Source organism: Dipodomys spectabilis, unplaced genomic scaffold (genome assembly GCF_019054845.1).
Source record: "Dipodomys spectabilis isolate Male_0828 unplaced genomic scaffold, ASM1905484v1 ptg000024l, whole genome shotgun sequence".
In the NCBI taxonomy this organism is placed as follows: Eukaryota; Metazoa; Chordata; class Mammalia; order Rodentia; family Heteromyidae; genus Dipodomys; species Dipodomys spectabilis.
The window spans coordinates 9,281,709-9,295,468 of record NW_024870701.1 but is presented as its reverse complement, the minus strand read 5'-3'; the positions used below and the strand labels follow the sequence as shown (position 1 = coordinate 9,295,468).

Genomic DNA, 13,760 nt, shown 5'->3' with positions numbered 1-13,760 from the left:
GTACTTGGCAAAGTTTTTATTTTAATTTTAAAATAATGATTAGCCTTATGTAGACCACAGGTGGCTTAAAATATAGCTATGTAATTCATACTTTTCCTATATTTATTCTTATGTGAAAACAAATATGGCTACAGTAACAGAGAAACCATTTAATTATAATAATATAAAACAGGTCTGTGAATTTATATTCTGTGTTTGTAAAAATGAATTTCATCATATATTATCAGTTATTAGTCACACTTCACCCAGGAAGAACTTTTCCCCTAGATTGTAAGTAGTAAACTAACTATATTATAGTGCATAATAATAATTCCCTTGAAGTTTTCTATGCTCTACCCTTTGCATTTGACATCTGTTCAGAGCCTAGCCAGTGATTCCACTGAAGGAAATCAGTTGGAAGAGCAGCTGAATTAAACATTATGTAAGTGATTTAAATACTTGCCTCATTCAAGAGCATTAAGAGCCTCTGTAAGAGGAAGTGAATTCTCTGTTGAATGTCACAGATAGGATTTTCACTGACAAAATTATCTCATTGCTGACCAAGAATTCCACTACATTTAATTCTTAGGTATTTAAGTAGACAAGATGTTGAGTCCTTAGATTGTGACTCTCATTTTACTTACCTTTTTGCATTGTTATTATTAATACAAGACAGCATTATATATTAGTACTGACTAAATACATAACAGGTGTTATGTCCTCTAGATACTTCCTCAGGATCTTCAAGATAAGAATTGTAATCACCTAGTAATCCCAGCTACTTGGGAGACAGAATTGGAGGGTCATGATTCCAGGCCAGCCCAGGTAGAAAAATTTGTAAGACCTTTCCTCAATCAATAACTGGTATATACCTGTTATTCAAAGCCATCCGGAGTCTGGGATGGAAAAGATGGTGGTTCCAGGCCACCACAAAGAAGAAAAATGCACGAGAGTGTCTCACCAGAGAGAAGCTGGACGTGGTCAATGCTGTCATTCTAGCAAGAACCTGGGTAGGGAGCGAGACACTTTCTCAGCAAAAATCAGAGCTAGGTACCTGAATTAACATTAGAGTGCCAGCTTAACAAGCATGTGTCATTAAGATCAAACCTAAGTACCATCGAAAAGGAAAAAAAATCAATTGGTCTTCATGCAGTACAAAATATAACAATTACATGTGGTCTATGAGCATGTACTGATAAGCCTTTTATTTCTAAGTCTTCATTAAAATACTCATATATGTAAAGAAAACCTTAAGGTTTTAGAGTATTTACAGCTTGTAGAAAGTTTTGAAGCGAAGTTGGAATATTTATATACCTCTGTGACTGCCTATTAGTGAATTCCTGAGTGATCTGCTAATTTCTGACCATATGTATTGTCTTTTCTTAAGTATTTAGAAGGAAAAAGACAAGAGTATGCCAGTATCTCCTTTTATCTACCAAAATATGCTCTGACTTTTCCAGTTCTTATTCAGATAGATAGATAGATAGATAGATAGATAGATAGATAGATAGATAGATAGATAGATAGATAGATAGATAGATAGATAGATAGATAGATAGATAGATAGATAGATAGATAGATAGATAGATAGATAGATAGATAGATAGATAGATAGATAGATAGATAGATCTGCTTAGAGAATTTTTTAAAGTAAGTTATAAAGGACTTAAATCCTTGAGTCTGTGTAGGAATTCCTGATGATTTTTCATCTAATTTATGCTCATTGTTATGAAGATTGTTCATGAGTTATTCCTGTGATCATCAGGTTTCAAGATATAGTGAATCTCTTAATTATAGGTGTAGGACCTCGATTGTTTAAGCAAAAAATCATGGCTTCAGTATAATTCAGCAAATACTTGTTGGGGGCTTTGTTTGTATTCTGTGGGATTTCAGTTCCATTCTTGAAGCTCTTTTTTTTCTTGGTGATAAAAATTAAACCCTAAGCAATTTATAAGACTGTTCACAATTGAATTCTTCCCACTCCCATGTTTTCCCCATTCTTTTCTTCAGCTATAGGCCCTAATGAGTGGTTTGCAGTTCTGTGAGAGGATCGGACTCTGAACAGACAGTAACTTCTCAAAACTCAACCCTTTTTAACCATCCACAGAACTACTCCCTCCCTCTTAGGCTTGTAAGGATTCTGTGTTAACATCTTCTCTGTGAAGTAATTCTTGATATCTCTGAGAAGGGCTAACACGATGCTTCCTCTGGCCTAACCCTCACTAGCTATCTGGCGTATAACTGTCAATATTTCTTCCTCCCAAGGGAGTATGAGAGTTCTCTCTACAATGAATTCTATTTCTTGTTCATGGTTTTATCTAGTACATTGCTGGCTTCTTTAGACTTGGTTGTTTTCAGGAATTTAAGTCCTAGAGCTATTGTGTAGGGCATAAAGCTCTCAACACCACAGAATTTGCATTTTATTGAGATTGAGCAGAAACCAAATCTGGAACCTCCTACTGTACTGGTGATGATTACATTCAGAAAACAAAAATATGTTAAAATGTGTTATACTACGTTTGTGTTTAGTGTGTCTGTTTGTGTTCATTGATTTCTGTTTTGAAGTGATTGCATTTTCTCAGTAGATAGAGCACAGCATTTAGATAAGATTCAGTTCTAATAAATACCACAGTAAAGAGATACAGTGGGAATTTTCATTTTGAAATTATGTTCTCTGAACTGTGCTTAGGTTTGGCACTTAAAAACTATCTTGAAATTATAACAAAACATATATTATTACTTACATGAAAGTTTATTCCAAACAACTGATTGCAGATTCATTTCCAGTCCATTCATCATTTGAGGATTGTCTGCATGTGTTAAGAATAACTTGTTTTTTTAATACTGAGCTGGATTTGGGATTAGCCATTTAGCAAATCACTAGTGAATATCTCCTGGGTATAACCTAACTGTGCCAGTAATATGTAGATTGAAAAGTAAATTGGTCATAGCATATCTTTACTACTTTGCTTCCAGAACAATCTTTGTATAGACAGTCCTTGACTTATGGTAATTGAACTTAGAATTTTTCAAATTTACAATGGTGCAAAAATGATAGCATTCAGAGAAATTGGAATTTCTAATTTTGAATGTGTATCTCTTCCTAAGTTAGGCATACTACAGCACAATCCTGTCTGGCATGCAGGGTAGCTACCAGCCAGCCATGAGAATAATGGAGGGAACAAGAGACTACAATAGTGTTTCATGTTGCTAAGCTACAGTATTCAGTAGGTTAGGTATATGAAGTGTACTTTTGATTTGTAATGTTCTCTCCTTACCCTTTGTTGATCAAGATATAACCACATACTAAGCTGAGAAGCATCTATTCAGCCAGTCATAGGAGGCACCTTGTGCTGTGTTCTTACTTGTTTTCCAGCTACATCTCAGCCCCTCCTAAAATGCATCTTGTAGGCCAACAACAGAGGCCAACAGGCCAATAATTATTGCATGCCACAATTGTCAGTTTGTTGTTCTGTGTAGTTCTTCCTGCCTCAAATTCACTTCTCCTTAGTTCTAAATGAAGCTTTACCAAGCCAAGAAAGGTCAGACACACAAAGTATGGATTTGGTGGCCTCCAGTAACATGCCATCTTACATTGAGCTTGCTTCCCTTCAGAGTCCCATCCTGAGCTCTTCTGTGGTCCAAGGAAGGGATGTTTATCCTTGCAAGGCAGTGTAGAGCACCTTGGTTGGTGAAAGAATGAATCGATTTTTGATTTGAGAATTATTCCCCAAGTGAAATGTGATACCAAGATTTAGAAACTCGATGAAAGAGGTAGCGGACAATGTGTACCTAGAAATGCCTGTACAATTGGAGAAAAGCTCTAAGGAAGTTAAAATGCTACTAACAACAACCAAAAACTGAGTTCTAGGTTAGTTCTGTGGGTAAGTTCAAGGCAATAAAAAGTTGCTGAAAGTTACAAAGTTCTCAGAAGCTCCATGCTGATTCTTTTATCCAAACTACTGGTAAAGACTTGCTCAGAACTTTTCCTTAGCTTGACAGACAAAAAAAAATAGTTTTAAAGTTTTAAAACAGTTGAAGGCACCTAGAAAGAACTCAAGCACACTTTGTTTAAAAAAAAAAACACTGCAAATGCACAAAAATTTATTTATCTCCAGGTCTTATTTGATTTAGCAGTGTACCAAATGTTCCAAGGGAAGAAGAATATAGTAGTGATTATAATTGGAGTGCTTTTATAGATGTAAGAAATAAGAAAGCTCATGAGAACATTTTCTAGTTTGTTTATTTAAATAAAGGATAGATGTTGCCTTGAATCTTAAAAATAACTTATTTCCAGTCAGGCAGGTAGACTAAAAGCAAGTCATATGTTTCTTTGTTTTTTATTTCAATTGCAAAATTTCATTTTATTTTGAATTTTCAAACATGACCTTCAGAGAATAAGTGAGACATTGTCACAAAGTCATTAGATCTCAGCCTTACAGTAGACATTAGAATGTCTGTAATAACATTACTAATTATGTATATTTCCCCATCTCAGAAGTATTAAAAATCATTTGCAAGCTGAATGTCCATGCCTCATACCTATATTCCTGGCTCCTTGCTTGGCTGAGATCTGAGGATCAGAGTTGTAAACCAGCCCAGTCAGGAAAGATCAAGAGACTTGAGTATCCAATTAACCACCAAAAAGCCAGAAATGGAGCTGTGACTCCATTATCCTTGAGCTAAAAAGCTCAGAAACAGAATCCAGGCCCTGGGTGCAAACCCCAGGACGGGGGAAAAAATTCATCCATCTGTTAAAAACCTGACTTATGATTTGTGTTGTTTAAAAATAAGTAATAGATTCTTTTAAAATAGTTTGCTGAAACTACTGATGTTTAAACAATATATTTATCGTATTATAATTTTGTTTTTGTAAAATATCACATTCCACTCTCACAGGAGTTGGTTGTTTGAGTTCAAATTTAGCTGTCTTATCTTGAAGCTCTGCTACATTTTACAAGGATTTAACCTCTTGACTTTCCAATTTTCTTAGTTGTGAGATAGGGATAAATTGTAGTTAATGAGAAGATAATGAGATCATGTAGGTAAAATTCTTAATATAATGGCAGTTACATGACAGATTCTCTTAATAATTACCTATTACAGGTAAGTTACCTTTTATATCTAAAATATTTCCTACTGTCCTCAAATTCTAAGTAAAACAGTTGAAATCTCTTTCCGAAAAGTTGCTTTAAGCAAAATGCAATGTCTGATGTCAGACCTGAAAAGGAGCAGTAATGAAATTTAATTCTGTATAGTATTATATAGTGTAATACATATGCACACCTATTTCAAACCTCTATTCTATCTTCTTCTGAATAGACTAAATTTAAATATGAACTATATGCTGATGGAGGGGGGGAATTAAACCTAGGAAAGCAAAACCACGTAACCTTGTAGGTACCTATCAGATATGTGACACTATTGGAAAGTAGGATGTGGTACAAAACAGTCTACAGAAAGTATCTCACAATTAGCTCCAGCCAAACATGAATATAAATGAGGGTCCAGAGAGATCACAGGAATGACTCTCAGTCTGGTTGAGGAAGAAAAATCCATAGAACAGAAGTGACATTTTTAATGAGATTTTGAATGAGTAGATGAATGAATGGTGGGTATTAATTAAATGAACAACTATGAGATACACATTTCAAAAAGAGTAGATGGCTTCTTAGAAGGAAATGAATAGCCATTAACAAGGTAGAACCTTTCATCTATAAGAGAAAGAGTACATAATTTGGTTGGCATTGCTGGAGTTGAGCATAACTGAAACAGCAGTGCATCACAATCTAAGGCCACTAGTATTCTACTAAAGAGTGTAGATTTTATCCTGTATTTACCCAAATTTCAGGCATTTGAAGGACACTTATCTAGTTTTATTTTCTTCCCCTTTCTGCATATATCTTCTATTACTTAAATGGTAATCAACTTTAAATTTGTCATGAAAAGTTGAAAACTGTCTGGAATTGCCCATGGGGAAGCTCATACCTTATGTAGGAGACACTGCTTAGGCCATAGAAAACACTCGGTACTTTATCTGAGGGAATGCCATTAAATTGGAGATATAAGCCAAAGTAGTCTGTATGCAAGGAACAGGAAAAGAACTGAAGATAGGAAGACCAGTTAGTCAGTACTATTTTTTTTCTTTTTTTTGCTTTTCTCCACTCAGGATATAATGAGGATCTGAGTCAAAGTAATGGCACTAAGACTGGAGAAGACAGAATGTAAGAGGATCAATAGACCTCTTTCTTCTTGTATCCTCATGTGTTCCTCAGTGAAGGATGTGGGGTTTTATAGGCCCTATAAAAGCATGTAGCCACCCATAAAGCAGAGGATCAGAAGCCTATAAATATCACCTCAACGAGAACATAGCCACAGCTTGTTCAACTTTGCTAAGGACCCTCCAACTACAGAAAAAATTATAAATATATCCAGATAAATTTATCCAGAGTTCAAGATCTGTCTCTCCAGGACAGGTGAAACAAAAAGCAGACTCTTCTAAATATAGTCAAAACCTAGAGAAAAACACACAGCTAGTTTGTATGTTTGGCAGCAAGCAGTACATTTTACATCACGAGGAAAGGTGTCCACATCTAAGAATAAAGTAATCCCATAAGGGAGGACCAGAAGGTTCTGTCGCCCCAGATTCATTCCATATTCCCTCTGATTGTGGGCCTGTTGCTTGTCAGTTTCTTAGGACTTTGACTATGATCTTTTTAGAGTTACTAAAATATTACCAAGAATTTCTATAATACTTAGTTTGGAAGAGTCCTATTTTAGTCTCCAATAAAAATCAAGACTATCCAAGTAGAAGCCAGGTAAAATACATAAGTAACCACTGCCTGTAAAGATGACTTGCCTGAGCATTCTTTTAAAAATTCATTGGCTTTGTCCTTTCACAGTCATTAACTCCTAAGATGATATGTCATGCTTTTATGTGGCACCGTGGTCTCTCACCAGTGGATTTTATGACTCTAACCTCTTTAAAGAAAAAAAGGAGGGAGGAAAGTAGGAGAGAGGGAAGAGAGAGAAGGAAGGATAGATGGAAGGGAGGGGGAAGGAAGGAAGGAGGGAAACATTTTCAAGAATCTCAATATCTGGTTTGGAAGTTAGTACCTCCAGGATTATATTTTAAGGGGTTGAATCAGGTTGCTTATTGGGTTGACAGAGAGTTCTGGTATCCTTGAAAACATAAGTGCTGACCAGATCACTTCTAGTGCTTATTCCCTGGGTGCAGTAAACAAAAGCCATCACTTTCCTAATCCAGACACATTTGAGCCCTGTTAGCCATTAGCTGTCTCCAGTACCTTATAGTGCTGACACCATAAGGACTGAGCAATGCTCGAGTCTGTTTTTGCTTAAAAGTGTAACTGTAATCAAAATGATGAACTGAATACAGTGTTGTTTGCCGTTTGGTACCTTCTATATTTTGAAGCAATTGATGTGATGAGATCTTGATATTTGTTTTCAGGAATTCATTGTTCTTATCAGGAATTTCCTTCGTTCTTACTGAAGCTAAAGAAATTCAGATTCCTTTTAGTGCAGTTCTTGGGTGACTCCAGTTAGATAGTACTGAGCTCAGGGAATCACTTGCCTCTTATGTTTGCAGTTTCTGAACGTGTATGCCAAGGAGAAGGGTATGTACATGAGTGCTGAAAGGTGTATACTCTAGGAAGGTAGTCAGTGGGTGAAACATTGTCAGCAAGAGACATTGCCACACTTTATGACAATAAATACTCATCCAGCCTATCTTTAATTGAATAAATGTAAACAAAACAAATAAAGGTATATTCTGTGCTATCTATTGTTACCTAAGGTTTTAACTACTAATGACTCCCAAGTATTGTTGGCTTTCAATAACCAGGATTGGGCTTCTTGTTCAAGTTATAAGTCAACTATAGTCCATCGATGGCACAGTGTTTTATATGCATGTAGATCCAAGTGCAAGTAAAATCCCTATGTGGGGCAGTCTCTTGTCAAAAGAGAAATAGAGAAGAAGCCAGTGGAAGTACTTCTGAGAGCTTAATTAGGTTACTCTTCCTGCACCCCATATAGGTTTGCCAAAACTAACCCCAGTGCCAAGCAAATGGGTGGAGCTAGGCTCTTGTGGTAGTTAGGGCGGGTATTGAGTCACTGAGGCCAGTAACCCAACTGACCACAGAAAGGGAGTAAGGAATTCTGAGAAATTGTAGGCTTCCATGTTTCTCAGCCTCAGCAGAATTGCCTTGTAGTTTATTCTAAAAATAAGATAAGGAAAATCATATCTAGAATCATGTCAGTTTTCTATATTAAAGTAGTGTGCTGAAGTCTTGCTTAATTGTTTTCAACGGCCTTTCCTGGGGTGTAAATTATATAATCAGACTAGAGGAAAAAAGTGATGCTTAAGTGGCTATGACGTGCAGTAGAAGAAACTTGTAGATAAGAGTACAGGTAGTACTATTTTCATCCTTTTGGAGTTCTAGTAACTGCCATTTTACTCCTTAAGATATTACTTCCTCACATTTATTTACAGTTCCCAAAGAGGAAATTTCTTTAAACTCCACGTGTAAGCAGTCAGACTAAAGGAAGAACCCAAAGGCATAATTCTTCTGAACATCTGAAATACTATTTAATCAAGACAAATTCCAGGAAATGTTAGCATGAGTGTTTGTTGCTGTTGTCAGGATTGTTGTTAGTTTTTGTGGGGTTTTTTTTTTTGTCTTTTGAGGGGGACTGCAGAGGGAACACAGAAAGAGGGAGGGAGAAAGGGTGAACAAATGGTATTCAGTCGTTGCTATGTGGAAAAAGAACTATGTAACTTGTGGGCATGGATGGAAGGGGAAACTGGCAGAAAGCTAAGGGAAGAGTGGCATTGTCCAAAAAGAAATATACTCATTATCTGACTTATGAAATAGTAACCTCTCTTTACAACCTTAATAGGAACAATAGAAATCATATTTTTTTAAAAAACATCTACAACAATAACTGATATTCCTTAATTTCTACATTTCCCAGACATGGTGTTGAGCCAGAGCCTGTTTATCTCATTTGGCTTTTATGATAATTTTATCATTGTCATTACCATCGCAGATTTGGAAATTCTGAGGCCTTACAGCTGGTATTGCAGAGAGTTGACATGTCCAAGACCTGCTTTTTATACTGCTCTGAGTCTTGACTTTAAATTTCATGCTTAAAAAAAAAAATCTATTTCTCATGTGCAAATTAGAAGAATACCTTTTTTAAAAATTTCTTTTTAAAAAGCACATGCACATGCTCATAAAAACATGTGGTCTGTAAGAACCAATTTCTCAAAAAGGAAGAGTCAAAAGCACTTGAAAAGCAGTTACACAAAGAGAAGGATTGCTTAAAGGCTAGTACTTTTCTATCTTGGAGTTCTAGAATGAAACTAAGAAAATATTAGAGAAAATTTCAAAAGGTCCTATATAAGTTGTGTGAGGTATAATTACAAGTTAGCTGCAAATATTTTAGTTGCATATTAGAAAGTACCTAATTAAGAGTTAAAAATGTAGATTATAATTAATTCCTTATTTTTTAAGTCTTTTTAAGAACCAGCTATGCATTTGTTTTAGACTGGCATATTATATGCAGGTATTGGATCATGATTTTTCTGTGGTCTGCAGAAGACAGAAGTTATCCTATTTTTAAAACAATAATATCTGTTCACAATTTAGCATTTCTTTCCATACTTTATGTGCTTTGAATAACAAATGATTTAATGAGTGCCTTTCCTACATAGCAATCTCATTTGCCCTATCTTTATTCTTCTTTTGATCTTCCATAATTAGAGGAAATACAATATTTCTTCTTCCTCATGTACTCTTCCCGGGAATCTAAATGACATTTCAGCATCCTGAGGATTTTTACTTAGACTTTACAGTTTTGCTGACCATTTATCATTTGCTTCAGATTACAGTCGTACCTGTTAGCTAGATTGTAAGCTGGTCGAGAAATAAGGATGGTGGCATTCATACTTACCCCTTTCCCTCTGGCTGACCTGTAGCTTATGTTAGACCTGTTAATTGTTGAAATCCTCCAATACATGAGGTCCACATATCATGTGATATTGTAGTTTGCTGTTTGCCTCAGGTAAGCTGTTCCAGAATTAAATTATTCTTCTAAAGATTATCCAATAGACTGTAAACAACGGTGCTTATCAGAGATCCTAACAAGAACAATAATTCTTCTACCTTTAGTGAATGAATGAGAACAAATGTATAATAATTATGATAATGAAATTTATTTTGCATTTTAATATTTTTTTAATCTAGTAACCTTGCTCCACATACTATGTCAGATCCCCTCTATTTGACTTTCAGCCGTTGACTTATCCTTTCTGCTATCAGCCAGACATCTTCTCTATCCCATCTTATATCTCAGAGACTCTGGGTGGACTCTTTCAATAATCTGGTTGCAGAAGAAAAATAGTTTCCGTTTAACTTTATACCATGATAACCTCCATTTTGAAATTTTTGCGGTCCTGCCCATGGAAATTGCAGACAAGTTCTTGAACCCATGAAATCCCATGAAAGGAAGGGACGTGTGCGTGTGGTTTTGCAAATTGCAACCATCTCTTAAGTCTTTTTCTTTCTTTGTTCTCTCCAAATTGTAGGGTCTTAAAGCTGCCGACAATGATCCCACAGCTCCGCCATATGACTCCCTCTTAGTCTTTGACTATGAAGGCAGTGGTTCCACGGCTGGATCCTTGAGCTCCCTTAATTCCTCAAGTAGTGGTGGCGAGCAGGACTATGATTACCTGAACGACTGGGGACCTCGGTTCAAGAAGCTCGCTGACATGTATGGTGGAGGTGATGACTGAACTTCAGGGTGAACTTGGTTTTTGGACAAGTACAAATGATTTCTACTGATATTCCCAAAAAGCATACAGAAGCTAGGCTTTAACTTTGTAGTCTACTAGCACCGTGCTTGCTGGAGGCTTTGGGATAGGCTGCAAACCAATTTGGGCTCAGAGGGAATATCAGTGATCCAATACTGTTTGGAAAAACACTGAGCTCAGTTACACTTGAATTTTACAGTACAGAAGCACTGGGATTTTATGTGCCTTTTTGTACCTTTTTCAGATTGGAATTAGTTTTCTGTTTAAGGCTTTAATGGTACTGATTTCTGAAATGATAAGTAAAAGACAAAATATTTTGTGGCAGGAGCAGAAAGTTAAACCATGATATGCTTCAACACGCTTTTGTTACATTGCATTTGCTTTTTGTTAAAATACAGAATGAAACAAACAAAACGAACTCATGGAGCAATTTTAGTATCTTGGGGGGAGGGTAAGACCATGAGATTGGAAAATGTACATTACTTCTAGTTTTAGACTGTAGATTTTTTTTTTCCACTAAAATCTTAAAAAACTTACGCAACTGGTTGCAAATAAAGGGAGTTTTCATATCACCGATTTGTAGCAAAATTGAATTTTTTCATAAACTAGAGTGTTAGGCACATTTTGGTCTCAATCCATGTACACTTTTTTTTTACTGTATTTTTTCCACGTCACTGTAAAAATGGTATGTGTACATAATGTTTTCTCAGCATAGTCTATGGAGAAGTACACGAGCTTCAGAACATGTGTATGTATTCTTTGGACTATGGATTCAGGTTTTTTGCATGTTTATATCTTTCGTTATGGATAAAGTATTTACAAAACAAAGTGACATTGGATTCAATTGTTGAACTGTAGTTAGAATACTCAATTTTTAATTTTTTAATTTTTTTTAATTTTTTTGATTTCATTTTTGTTTTGGGGAGGGAGAAATGTTCTTAGCACAAATGTTTTACATAATTTGTACCAAAAAAGAAAAAAAAAGGAAGGAGAAGAAAAGAAAAAGGGGTGGCCTGACACTGGTGGCACTACTAAGTGTGTTTTTAAAAAAAATCAAAATGAAAAAAAAATGCTTTTAAACTGGAGAGACTTCTGACAACAGCTTTGCCTCTGTATTGTGTACCAGAAAATAAATGACACACCTCTGACCCCAGCATTCTGAATAAAATGCTAATTTTGGATCTGGTGACTGGTTTGAACTTCTTCTTTTCTATTTGAGCTGCTTTGAACATTGCAAAAATCCCAAATACCGAAGTTTCATTGAGATAACAGAAGGAAAGCATGCATTTGTTTTCGCAGCAAAGCTGGAATATGACAGCCATGATACTAAGCAGCAAAAATGATCATGGTGGACCATACTACCATAGAAGGAAGTCATCAAATAACTTAAGAGTAGGAACTCCTGGTGATGATACTAAAAATCAGTAATGATGAGTACAATTCCAATGTCTTGTTTCTGCCCCAAAGTGCTCATTACGTGGGTTTGACCAGGTATTTTCTTTGGGCACCCTTGTGAGGGAGACTTTGGGAAAGTATTTGTAGAACTAGACTGAAAGCTGCAGTGAGCACCTAGAATTCTCCTGGGATTCATTAGTTATTGTTCTGTGGATATAATGAACCATACTTAGGTATGACTGACTTTTTATTCATTCCCTCATCATTTATCTTGCTTGATATATATGATATAGCCTCACATGGGGAACTACAAAGGAGACAATACTCTACATCTTATAAAATTTTTATGCATCTTACTATGATTCATAAGTGAATTTTATCAGACCTGAAGAAATGCTTATGTATTTTTCTATTGGCTTCTTAGTCTTTATCACATCACATATTCCTACATAGTAAGATTTCAAAAAATGCTTACACAAGATACTTGTAAATCCCTTTTCTTTATTTTATTTTGGCTTATCTGAAAAGATTATTATACATTAGACAGCATAATTTGCTTTTTCTTTGGCTCACTTTGTAGGCAGTACTTTCTCGTTAACTTTTCTAATCACTAAATGCCAGAGCTTGCCTCTGGGAATTCCCATAATGAAAACTTAACCCAACTTGCTAATTAGAACTGTCTTTTCTAAAATTGATTCCTTAACTGCGCCCCATACTGTTGTACATTTAAATAAATTCAACTATCTTTTCAAATTCAAACATTTAAATGTATATTATTTAAAAGGATATATCTAATGCATATATAATGTTATGCATTGTATATACACGTTTTAGTGTATATACAATCATCAAATGTAAGCTTTACTGTTTTTTAAACTGTCTTTTTTAGCACAACTATATTTCTCTTAAAAAAGCATTTTTATTAAAATAAGAAACAAAGAAAGTCATACCTTTCTACAGGTAGAATTTCCATTTAGCTGGTTATAATTCTGGTTCTTGTTCCAAAAGGCATTTTTACACATATTTCCAAAAAGAGTTCACTTTGTTTTCATGAAAATTGGCATTGTATTTTTCTATAAGTTGCATATTTCACTAAGTGTATCTTGGAAAATTTCCCATGTTAGTTCACACACACACACACATACACACACACACACACACACACATATCTAACTGGTCCTTTTTAACTGCTACATAGTATTCATAGTACTCTCTAATGTGGACGTGATAGCTTTATTGCATGATTTCCCCATTAATGCTTCCAGTTTTTCACTATTAAATATATTCAGCATTCTTGTGCTGTTTTTTTTCTTTTTGCATGTGGACATATTTCTCTAAATTAGATGCTTGGAGATGGAATTGTAGGACTCAAGGAAGTAGAGAGAAGTTAATTAAATATGGTTGGAATTATAAATGTTTTAACATGGCTTCAAAGTGCCTTTTAGCTACATGACAAGGCTTTCAAAAAGCCAACAACTTCCTCTTCTGGCAAAGGATTTTATGCAGCTCAGAATAGTAACCACAAAATTTAAGACAATCTTTTTTTTTCTTT

At 35.3% G+C, this 13,760-nt stretch overlaps 1 protein-coding gene across 1 annotated transcript in view; it reads left to right on the top strand.

Annotated features, from left to right (window-relative positions):
* Nucleotides 1-11,994, top strand: part of Cdh2 (cadherin 2) — a 224,834-nt gene extending 212,840 nt beyond the window's left edge. Inside the window, exon 16 of the mRNA XM_042675163.1 lies at nucleotides 10,589-11,994. Coding sequence (XP_042531097.1) covers nucleotides 10,589-10,795 — 207 coding nt within the window. The 3' untranslated portion in view covers nucleotides 10,796-11,994. The remainder of the gene's footprint in view (nucleotides 1-10,588) is intronic.
* The last annotated feature ends 1,766 nt before the right edge of the window (nucleotides 11,995-13,760 follow it).